The sequence below is a fragment of the Erinaceus europaeus genome, chromosome 5, assembly GCF_950295315.1.
Source record: "Erinaceus europaeus chromosome 5, mEriEur2.1, whole genome shotgun sequence".
Taxonomy (NCBI): domain Eukaryota; kingdom Metazoa; phylum Chordata; class Mammalia; order Eulipotyphla; family Erinaceidae; genus Erinaceus; species Erinaceus europaeus.
The window spans coordinates 56,829,121-56,841,199 of record NC_080166.1 but is presented as its reverse complement, the minus strand read 5'-3'; the positions used below and the strand labels follow the sequence as shown (position 1 = coordinate 56,841,199).

At 48.5% G+C, this 12,079-nt stretch overlaps 1 protein-coding gene across 1 annotated transcript in view; it reads left to right on the top strand.

Annotated features, from left to right (window-relative positions):
• The window catches only part of E2F7 (E2F transcription factor 7), a 66,860-nt gene that overhangs the window by 12,888 nt on the left and 41,893 nt on the right, over nucleotides 1–12,079 (top strand). Inside the window, exons 4-5 of the mRNA XM_007529624.2 lie at nucleotides 1,212–1,380; nucleotides 9,786–10,076. Of these exons, the coding sequence (XP_007529686.1) occupies nucleotides 1,212–1,380; nucleotides 9,786–10,076 (460 nt within the window). The remainder of the gene's footprint in view (nucleotides 1–1,211; nucleotides 1,381–9,785; nucleotides 10,077–12,079) is intronic.

Below are 12,079 nucleotides of genomic sequence, written 5' to 3'. Positions count from 1 at the left end.
TTGCTGTCATGATGGGGCTTTCATCTCATTCACAGCTCTTACTGGGGTGTCCTGTTTGTTTGCGTTGCTTTGTTTTCATCTTGCTTGATTGCCTTGGTTATTTTATTTCTTTGCTTAGTATTGGATAGAGACACAGAGCAATGGAGAGGGATGGCGGAGATAAAGCGGGGAAGAGACACCTGCAGCCCTGCTTCACCTCTCATGAAGCTTCCCCTCACTCCCCACAGGTTTAGACTAGGGGGCTTGAACCCGGGTCCTTGTGCACTGTAACGTGTACCCAATAAGATGTGCCACTGCCTGGCCCCTATTCATGTTTTTTTTTTTTTTTTTTTAAGTCCTCAAATTCAAGTTTGCAGTGACAATTCAGTCCAAAGCTCAGTTTGATTTCTTTATGTATTTATTTGCCACCAAGGTTGTCTTTAGGGACTGGTACCTACACAATGAATTCACTGTTCAGGGTGACTTTTTTTTTTTTTTTTGAGACAGGGAGATAGACAGAGAGACACCTGCAGCCCTGCTTCACTGCTCATGAAACTCCCCCCCCCCGCAGGTGGGGACTGGGGTCTTGAGCCCAAGTCTTGTGCATGATAATACCCAGTATCATTTTTTTTCACAATGCTTTCTTATGTCTGATGATGCATTTCTTCCCTTTGGGTAAATCCCCAGGAGAGGAATTGCTGGGTTATAGGGCAGGTCCACTTCTCGCCTTCTGAGAGTTCTCCAGACTGCTCTCCACAGGGGCTGGACCATTTTACACTCCCACCGGCAGTGCAGAAGTGTGTCCCCTACCCTCCACCCCCCCATCTTCTCCAACACTTGTTTCAGTCCTTTGGGACATGGGACATTCTCACAAAGATAAGGCGGTATCTCACTGTAGTCTTCGTGTGCATTCGCGGCTCCATCTTCAATAAGTCTGTCCGCAATCTGAGAAGCTCAGGAGTAGAGTAGCAAGAACATAGCCACCTATATTTAGGAGACTGCATTTCGTCAAAGCTCTTAACCGGCAGACTCGGCCTCCAGTTATGAAGGAAACAGGCAAAAATCTTTCAGTCCGGGAAAAGAGAAAACAAAGAAGGCGAACCTCAGGAAGTCATTTTATTCAGAGTCTGGGGTGCCTTTCCCAGGGCCGGCCATTGCAGTTTCTGCACGAGGATCTTAACCGGGGCATCTCTCCCCGTGCCCCCCCCCTCCTTCTGTCCGCCTTCTTGCAGCTTGATGTCGTTGGGGACAGTGCTGTGGATAGATTTGAAAAGCAGAGGCCAAGCAGAAAGCAGAAGAGCTTAGGGCTCCTGTGCCAGAAGTTTCTAGCTCGCTATCCAAGCTACCCCTTATCAAGTGAGAAGACCACCATCTCCCTGGATGAAGTAGCTGTCAGCCTTGGTATGTATCCCTGGCTCTGGTTGAAGATATCATCTCCATCCATCCTCCTCCTCTCCCATTCTTTCTTTCTTTTTCTCTTTTCTTCCTTCCTTTTTTTTTTATCCAGTATTTTATTTGTTGTGGATAGAAACATAGAAATTGGGAGTCGGGCTGTAGCGCAGCAGGTTAAGTGCACGTAGTGAAAAGCGCAAGGACTGGCATAAGGATCCCGGTTCGAGCCCCCGGCTCCCCACCTGCAGGGAAGTCGCTTCACAAGCGGTGAAGCAGGTCTGCAGATGTCTATCTTTCTCTCCCTCTCTCTGTCTTCCCCGCCTCTCTCCATTTCTCTCTGTCCTATCCAACAATAGCTACAACAAGGGCAACGAAAGGGAATAAATAAATAAATATTAACAAAACGCACACAGAAGTTGAGAGGGAGAGCAGAAGAGAGACACTTTCAGCACTGCTTATCACCTCTGAAGCTACACGCACACATACACACACACACACACACACCCGCAGGTGGGAACTGGGGACTTGAACCTGGGTCCTTGCTCATCTTTAACACTTATTATTACAGTGTAAGCCACCCACCTGACCCCTTATCATAAGATTTTTTTTATTATCTTTATTTATTGGATAGAGACAGCCAGAAATCTAGAGGGAAGGGGTGGTAGAGGGGGAGACAGACAGACAAGACACCTGCAGCCCTGCTTCACCACTTACAGAGTTTTACCCCCGCAGGAGGGAACTGGGGACTCAAACCCTGGTCCTTGTGCACTGTAACATGTGCGCCCAACCAGATGTGCCACCACCTGCTGGCCCTCACTAAGGTTAGGATTCCAGCGACCCTTCCAGCTCTTGAGAGTCAAACAAGTCTCATCATTCGAACCTTAAGACATTAAAAAAAAAAAAACACATTATAAATGAATTCTTCATATCTCTATGGTCTCTTAGTTCACACACACACATACATATTTAAAGTCTATCATAGAGGTTCACCCAAAGTTCAGCGCACACATCACCAAGAGCAAGGGCCTGGGTTCTAGCCCCTGTTCCCCATCTGCAGCGGAGGATGTTTCACTACCAGTGAAGCAGGTCTGCAGGTGTCTGTCTTTCTCTCTTTCTCTTAAATATGAGGATGTAACCCACTGTTTGTATTTTTAATAATGCATCTAAGAGGTCAGAGGTGTTTTAGTTTCTTTACAAAACAAAATTCAAGAGCAAGAGTGTTGTTTGAAGCTCTGGGCTGCTGACATACTTACAGCAACACTGTCATCCAGGCCTGTGATGCAGACAGCAAAGCCTTATAATGGAGGGATGGTGTGTTCAGTGCCAGACTGTGTGACGTGAACATGTAGACAGCTACTTCAGAGCAGAGACCCCTAGTGGGCTGACACTGCAATTGTTTGTTGTTGTTTTTAATTGATTTGATTCTTCCCTTTAAAAAAAAACAATCTTTCATTTATTTACTATTGGATAGAGATAGAGAAATTGAGAAGGAAGGGAAAGATAGAGAGGGAGAAAGACAGAAGCGAGACAGAGAGACACCTGCAGCCCTGCAGCCCTGCTTCACCACTCGTGAAGCTTTCCCCCCTGCAGTTGGGAGCAGGGTCCTTGCGCACTGTAATGTGTGTGCTCAACCAGGTACGCCACCACCCCGCCCCAGGGCTGCAGTTGTTTTGAGGAGGATGAGACTGTTGGCAATCATTTAAATAAGCAGAAATCACAGTAATTGAAGCTGGCAGGATGCCCCTTTAAAATATAAGAGGGCTGACATACAGAAAAAGAAAAGAAAATATCCCAGAGAAATCAACTAAGTAGGTTTTATGATTTTTTTAGAATTTTTTTTTTTTCTACACTGTAAGGGTTACCACTGGGGTTTGGTGCCGCACTGTGAATCTACCGCTCTGGGGACCATCTTTTCCCTCCTTTTCTTTCTTTCTTTCTTTCTTTCTTTCTTTCTTTCTTTCTTTCTTTCCTTTTATTAAAAAAGAGAAAGAAGGAATTTAAGAGAAAGACAGACACCTGCAGACCTGCTTCACTGGTAGTGAAACATCCCCCCTGCAGGTGGGGAACGGGCTCGAACACAGGTCCTTGCTCTTGGCGATATGTGTGCTGAACTTTGGGTGTGCCACCACCCAGCCTCTATGACAGGCTTTAAAAATATGTATTAATTATTATTATTGCCACCAGGATTACTGCTGGAGCGTGGTTCCTACATGATAAATTCATAGCTCAAGGTGGCTTTTTAAAAATTCTTTATTTATTAGACAGAAACAGCCAGAAATTGAAAGAAAGGGAAAGAGAGAGAGATACCTGCAGCCCTGATCCGCGACTCGTGAAGCTTCCCCCCTGCAGGTGGGGACCAGGGGCTTGAACCTGTGTCCTTGTGCTCTGTGATGTGTGAGTTTGACCAGAGGCACCACCGCCTGGCCCCCAGGGACTAAAGTATCTATCTACATCTCAGACCCTGAGCACAGTTGAGGGTATTATCAGTAATACGCAACGAGAGCCTGGCACGAGTGACAGGTTTTGGTTTTGTTTGTTTGTTTTCCTTGAGCTTCACCACTCCAGGTGGGGAACACACACCATGACTAGAAACAAAAGCCCCTTCCAGTGGAGTGCAGGCCAGGTCTGAACCTGGGTCAAGTCTAGTAAAGCAGGTGTAGTATCTTGCTGGCCTTTTGGATGACTCTTAGTAAGCATTAGGCTCATGGAACAGTTTCTACTCGGCTCTAAATTGGATGCCTTGCTAAAAACCCCTCACCCTACAAGCTGTTCTGTCGGCCTCTACCTTTAGGGGAGGAGGAAAAAGACTGTAAAGGAAACCATTTTTCTTTGGGGTAGATTTCTTGTTTTGTTTTTCCTTTGCCTCCAGGGTTATCACTGGGGCTTGGTGCCTGCACTACTGAGTCCACTGCTCCTGGCGGCCATTTTTCCCATTTTATTGGACAGGACAGAGAGAAATTGAGAGAGGAGGGAGAAATAGAGAGCGAGAGAGAAAGAGACACCTGCAGCCCTGCTTCACCACTTGCAAAGCTTTCCTTCTGCAGTTGGGGACCGGGAGCTTGAACCTGGGTCCTTGTGCATTGTAACATATGTGCTCAACCAGGTGCACCCCACCATTTAAAAAATATTTTTCTTTCTTTTTTTTAATTAGATATAATAGAAATTGAAATGGGGGAGGTGGGAAGAAAGATTGACACCTACGGGCCTGCCTTACTGCTCGTGAAGCTTCCCGCGTCGGCACGTGGGAAATGGGGGCTCGAACTCCAGGCTTTGTGCTTGGTAACATGTGCTCTGAAGCAGTGCACCTCCACCCAGCAGCCTTGACATAGTTATTCTTGATCAGGAGTTAAAGAGCTGGTGGTGAGTTTAGTGCCTGGAGAACAGCACCGCCTGGGGAATGATTCTGGACTGAGACAGGCAGACAAGTTCCAGCGTCAAGTGGACGGGAGAGGGCCCGGTATTAAAATCCTAGGAGGCTGTCCTCACGCCACGACTAGGACTAAGTGAATTGCTTTGATGCATGAGGGAAGGAAGAGCGAGAGCCAGGAAAAGCCTTCCTGACAGAGTAAGCCCTAGGGGAGCCTACAGGTCTAAGACCTACCTGTAAAGTGAAACTGTCGAGCTCACCAGCCATATGGATAGTTCAACTCAAGTCCCAATTGAAGATGTAAGCAGGCTACCTACCGGACACTGAGTGTGCACTGGTTCCGCTAATGCTGCTTACACAACGGCCCTCTCCCCTAGTAAGTAAACATCATCTTGCTCTCCATCTTTTAAGGGTTTTCTAGCCACTAGATGGAGGCTTAACGGCTTGTAGCTAAGACAGAATAATGGGATAGCCAGGTATTATGGCCGGGCCTGGGGAGTTTCAGTTGCAATCATATGACATTTCTGGTGGAAAGTTTTTTTAGTGACTTAATAATGATGAACAAGGTTGCAGATCACAGGGGTACAATTCCACACAGTTCCCACCACCAGAGTTCCATGTCCCATCCCCTCCATTGGAAGCTTCCCTATCTTTTTTTTTCAATTTTTTATATTTATTTTCCCTTTTGTTGCCCTTGTTTTTCATTGTTGTTGTGGTTATTATTGCTGCTGCTATTGATGTTGTCGTTGTTGGATAGGACAGAGAGAAATGGAGAGAGGAGGGGAAGACAGAGACGGGGAGAGAAAAAACAGACACCTGCAGACCTGCTTCACCACCTGTGAAGGGACGTCCCTGAAGGTGGGGAGCCGGGGGCTCGAACCAGGATCCTTACGCCCGGTCCTTGCACTTTGCACCACATGCACTTAACCCGCTGCGCTACCACCCGACTCCCTGGAAGCTTCCCTATTCTTTATCCCTCTGGGAGTATGGACCAAAATTCTTTATGGGGTGCACAAGGTGGGAGTTCTGGCTTCTGTAATTGCTTCTCCACTGGACATGAGTGTTGGCAGGTCCATCCACACCCCCAGCCTGTTTCTATCTTTCCCTATTTGGACAGGGCTCTGGGGAGGTGGGGTTCCAGGACTCATTGGTGAGGTTGTCTGCCCAGGGAAGTCAGGATGGAATCTTGGGTAGCGCCTACAGCTTGGCTCAAAGGCAGTAAAATATAAAGCAGGACAAATTGTTTAATAAACAGGAACCCAAAGTTAGGAATAGAGCAGATGAAATTAGGGGTCTTCGTGTGGGAAGAAGCTAGGAAGTCTATTTTAGGTATATTCCAAGGGGCCTATGACTTTAGTAGTTTTTGCCTGAGCCTGATAGGTAACCTGCAGGTGGACTAAAAGTCTTGCCTGGAAAGATGATGTCAGAGTTGAAAATAGGACTAGAAAGCTGGATCAGGGCAGAGAGTGGCTCCCAAACATGTGAAAATTATATAAATACCGTTAACTATTTACCCCATCAATCTGACCCAGGGCCCATGTCTATTCATATTTAGCACAGGAGCCTGTGTGACCTCTTTGTCCCTGTCAGTCTGAGCTGGCAGTGACTTACAGGATTCTGTACTCTCTACATGATGTATTAAGATATGAAAGCAGGGGTTGGGTGGTATCACACATGTTAGAATGTGAAAAGACCCAGGTTCAAGCCCCCAGTCCCCACCTGCAGAGGGAAAGCTTTCAGATGGTGAAGCGGTTGTCTCTCTGTCTCTCTCTCTGTCACCCCATCCCTCTCAATTTCTGGCTGTCTACCCAATATATATATATTTATATATTAGAAATATGTGGAAGCAACTGTAGCGATGCACCTCATGGCTGCAGACTGCCTGGCCTTCCCTGCCAGCACCTGACAGCAGGCAGCTGAGCTGGGGAGTCCGAGGGGTCCTCGGTGTCATGAGCTGACACGTTCTGATCGACCAAGACACCCCTTAGTGCGTGTGACACTCATTTCCTCTCAGGCCCTGCATTTTCCCTGTCCTGTGGTCTGTTTCTCAGGCTCAAGCTCTGAAAGCCCAACAGCTGCAGCCACTGACCCTGCCCTGATTGTAGCAGGGTTGGCAAGTCACCCAGAGGTGGACATCATTGTAGCAGGGCTGCCGGGTTTCCCTGGTTTTCTGGCAGATGCCCAGAGGCGTTTGTGATGACACTCAGCTGAGTGCAGAGGGGGGCGGGGCGGTGGGTCCTAAAAAGCCTGAAGGGCTGTTAAGCAACACAGTGAATCACAGGCTGGAGATTTTTTTTTTTTTTTTTAATCTTTGATTCTAATTTGACCGCTTAGTGCTGGCGGCTGGCGTCAAGAGATCTTAGTCTCCCAGGTGCCTTGCAGGAAGTACGTACAAATGGTGACGGCTTGTTACTATCAGCAAACAGATCGTCAGTAAGCTAAGACCTCTTAGAGAGCCCTTATGTTTACTGTAGCATTTGTTTGTTTCTTTAACTTGCCATGGCAAGCAATCCTTGTTGTTTGTTTGTTTATTGCTGCCAGAGTTATTGCTGGGGCTTGGTGCCAGCACTAGGAATCCACCATTCCCAGTGACCATTTTTTTCCTTCTAATTTTCATTAGATAGCATAGGAGAAATTGGGAGAGGACGGGAAGATAGAGGGAAAGAAAGACAGACACGTGCAGACCTACAGGTGGGGAGCTGGGGCTTGAACCCAGGTCCTTGTGATTGGTAGTATGTGTGCTTGACAGGGTGCACCACCACTCAGCTCCGGCGCCATAGTTCTCACTGGAGCTCCGTGCCTACACAAGGAATCCACTACTCCTAGCAGCCTCCCCCGCCTTTCTCTCTCACCCCCTCTCTCCCCCCCCCTCTTTTGCTAGAGACAGAGAAATGGAGAGGGTAGATGGAGCGAAAAAAGAGAGAACCCTGCAACCCTGCTTCACCACTCATGAAGCTTCCTCCCTGCAGGTAGGGATCAGGGCTTTGAACCTGGGTCCTTGTGCTCTCTGAAATGTGTGCCCACAGTGGGTATGCCACAGTGGGAACATTTAATGCTCGTGATTTTATGAGATCGGATACAGGATCACCTGGCAGGGCGGGGGCTAGAGCAGGGCTCCAGGCTAAGCCCCCATGCTGAACAACTGTTTTGGGTCAGCAGATGGTTGGTTCCACATGAGAGAGTGCTGGAGTAGCGGGCAGGATTGGCTGCCCTGGCTGCCAGCTTCCTTTGGCCTTCGTCTCTGTGCTTCCTGGTGGCATGTGAGTAGGGGCACGGGAGTGGCTCCTTGACTGTAGTGAGCTGCCTAAAACTCACCCTCCCCCAAGCAGTGCCCAAGGTCTTAACTCCTGAATTTACAGTGCAAAGTAGGAAACTTTTTTTTTTAAATCAATGATTTATTATTGATTTAAAAAATGACCAGAGTGGTCTGAGAGGTGGTGCAGTGGATAGAGCAATGGACTCTCAAGCATGAGATCCTGAGTTCAATTCCCGGAAGCACATGTACCAGAGTGATATCTGGTTCTCATTCACTCTCTCTCTCTGCCTAACTTTTTCATGAATAAATTAAAAAAAAATTTTTTTTAAATGACAAGATAATGGGTACAACTCTGCACCGTTCCCACCACCAGAATTCTGAATTCCCAATCTCTCCACACTGGAAGCTACAGTAAAAAGACCCATTGCTAGTTAGGGAGTACTGACAGAACTAGCATCTATTCCAGCATCTGTTTCATCTTAGATCTTTTTTTTTTTTAATCATTTTATTTGGGAAAGTGATGATTGACAAAACAGTTTCTGACACATGGGTACAGTCTCCGACCTTTCTGTGAGAGGTGTCTGCACCCCACTTCCGCCGCCAGTCCAGGTCCCTCTTGGCCGCCGTGCATTGGAACCCTGCAACTCCCCCGGCCACCACCGCCCCCCCCCCGCCTTGCTCTAGTCCACAGGCCTTTGCTTGGACTTGCTGCAGTACACCCCAGCCCAGTCCGAGCGTCCCCCTGTGTTTTCCTCTTCTTGCCATGCTTAAGTCCCATCTAGAAATGAGACTATCTGGCATTTGCCCTTCTCCCTCTGACTCCTCTCACTTCACATGCTTCCTTCCAGCTCCCTCCAAGATGAGGTGAAGATGAATTCACCATTTTTAATTGCTGAGTAGTAGTCCACTGTGTAGCTAGACCACAACTTTCTCCCCTCTGATGGACCCAGTAGCCCCTCTTCGGAGGATCTAGCCAAAAGCATGTATTCCAAGAGACTGATGCACACCTGTGTTCATAGCGGCACAGTTTGTTGTAGCCCAAGCTTGCAAGCAAGGCGCACGAGGACGCAGGAGTGGCTCTTCCAGAGCTTACGGAGGGTCACGTCCTCATAGGCTGAGCTGGCTGCCAAGCTACACCTGCTGCTCCTGGCACTGAGCACTGTGCCACATCCAATACGACCTTTCTAGAAATCTAGACCAAGGTGGGGGGGGGGGAGATAGATAGCATAGTGGTTCTGCAAAGAGACTCTCATGCCTGAGGCTCCAGAGTCCCAGGTTCAACCCCCCCGCACCATCATAAGCCAGAGCTGAGCAGGGCTCTGGTAAAATAAAAATAAAGAAGAGATGACCATTAGGTGCTGGGTGGTGACACACCTGGTTAATCGCACCTAGTACTAAGTGCAAGGATATTGCCAGGACCCGGGTTCAAGCTCCCGCTTCCCACCTGCAGCAGGGACGCTTCATGAGCAGTGAAGCAAGTCTGTGGGTGGCTCTCTTTCTCACCTCTCTGTCTTATCGAATGAAAAGGAAAAAAGAAAAGACAGTGCACAAGGACCCAGGTTCAAGCTCCCAGTCAGTCACCACCTATAGGGGGAGAACTTTGCAGGTGGTGAAGCAGGGCTGCTGGTGTGTCTCTGTCTCTAGCTCCTCTTCCCTCTCAATATCTGTGTCTCTGCCTCTAGCTCCCCCTTTCCTCTCAATATCTGGCTGTCTCTCTCTAATAAAGATACTAATAATAAAATTTAAGAAGACATTCACCAGTGTGATGACTGCCAGCCTCTTGACCAACAGGAGTCGAGAGGAGACGCATCTATGACATCGTCAATGTGCTGGAGTCCCTGCATCTGGTCAGCCGCGTGGCCAAGAACCAATATGGCTGGCACGGCCGGCACAGCCTGCCCTCAACCCTGAGAAACCTCCAGAGGCTGGGAGAGGAGCATAAATATGAAGAGCAGATAGCACATCTTCAGCAGAAAGAGCTGGACCTGATGGAGTCTAAATCCGGAGAGTGGAGGAAAGACGCATCAGTCGACATCCAAAATCAACCCTTGCTGGATTTCTCAGAACCCAGCTATCACTCGTGTAAGTCCTTGGTCGCCATGTGGGTTGTGGCAAGGGGGAAGGACTGGTCTTCTGAAGAGACTTAGCTTATGGGGCCGGGTGGTGGTGCGCCTGGTTGAGCACACGTGTTACGATGTGCAAGGACCCGGGTTTGAGCCCCCGGTCCCCACCTGCAGGGGGAAAGCTTTGCAAGGAGTGAAGCGGGGCTGAAGTGCAGGTGCCTCTGGTGAATGTTTGTCTTCTTAAATATCTTTCTTTCTCTCTCTCTCTCTCTCTCTTTTTCTCTCTCTTTTTACCAGAGCCCTGCTCAGCTTATGGTAGTGCAGGGGATTGAATCTGGGACTTTGGAGCCTCAGGCATGAGAGAGAGTCTCTTTACAGAACCATTGTGCTATCTACCCTCCACCCTGCAGATGTCTCTCTCTTTATCACCCCCCTTTCCCTCTTGATTTCTGGTTGTCTTTATCCAGTAAAAATAATAGAGAGAGAGAGAGAGAGAGACTTAGCTTGGAGACATCAGTTCAGCCAAAAAGCTAAGACTGGAAGTGACAGATTGACAGCTCTGGAGGGAGAGGTCGAGATCCCCCTGTGCTTTTTGCTGAAGAAAAAGAGAGACAGATGGCCCAGCCAGGCTGCCCAGTCAAGCTGACTGAAAGCCTGTCTACTGGTAGCTCACATGGTGTCTGGTGTGCTTGAACCAGAGGTCACAGAGGATGCTCTCCTTGGAGAAAACTGCCCCTAGTTGGCTTCTCTGTGAGGGCCTTGAAAAAAAACTTCACTTGAGCGGGCCGGGTGGTGGCACACCCACTTAAGCACACAGAGTACGAAATGCAGGGACCCACACAGGATCCCAGTTCGAGCCCCCACCCCCCCGCTGTGGCACAGAATGCTTCACAAGCATTGAAGCATGTCTGCGGGTGTCTCTCTCTCCCTCTGTATCTCCCCCTCCTCTCTCAATTTCTCTGTCTCTAACCAATAATATAAATATATTTGCCTTCAGGGTTGTTGCTGGGGCTCAGTGCCTGCGCTATGAATCCACTGCTCCTGTAGGCCATTTTTCCCCTTTTGTTGCCCTTGTTGTTGTAGCCTTGTTATGGTTATTATTGTTATTGTTGATGTCATTCGTTGTTGGATACAGATGGAGAGAAATGGAGAGAGGAGGGGAAGACAGAGAGGGGGAGAGAAAGATAGACACCTGGAGACCTGCTTCACCGTCTGTGAAGTGACTCCCCAGCAGGTGGGGAGCCAGGGGCTCGAACTGAGATCCTTAAGCCGGTCCTTGTGCTTTGCGCCCTGTGCACTCAACCCTCTGTGCCACCGCCCTATCCCCAATAAAAATATTTTTAAAGAGAGAAAGAAAGAGCACTGCTTCATCACTCCTGAAGCTTCCCCCTGCAGGTAGGGACGGGGGGGGGGGGGGGGCTCGAACCTGGGTCCTTGTGCACTTAACATGTGTGCTCAACAAAAGGTGACATTGCCCGGCCCCTGGCCTTTATCCTTCTTCTTCTACTCGACATTGCTAAGATGATAAAATATTAGCTATTCCTCACGGCTCACTTGTAGACACTGAGGAGAAAAAAGGCAGAGAGGGCCAGGTTCTGTTACAGGCTCCACACAGCCTTTGAGTTCCATGGCAGACACTAGCTTTTATCCTCATCTCCAGAGGGAGCAGCCATCTGGGGTGTGGGTGTGGGAAGGGAATGCTGCCTGCCCTCCACGTGACACACATCGAATCAGCATCTCCTATTTGCTCACAGGTGATAGTCACACCTGTTCCTGCCGAGAGACGGCAGGGCTTCCACGTTAAAGGCTTTTCTAAATAGCAAATTGGACCCTGCGAATTGAAAGCAGAGTGCTTGTCTTGGAAGGGAGGTTTGGGATTATAAGTAAAAATAGTTGTTGATTCCCACCCGGTCCTATTATTATTCTTTAATTTACTAATTTATTTATTTGATAGAAATAGTGAGGTGTAGGGGCCGGGTGGTGGCGCACCTGGTTAAGCGCATGTATTATACAATGCGCAAG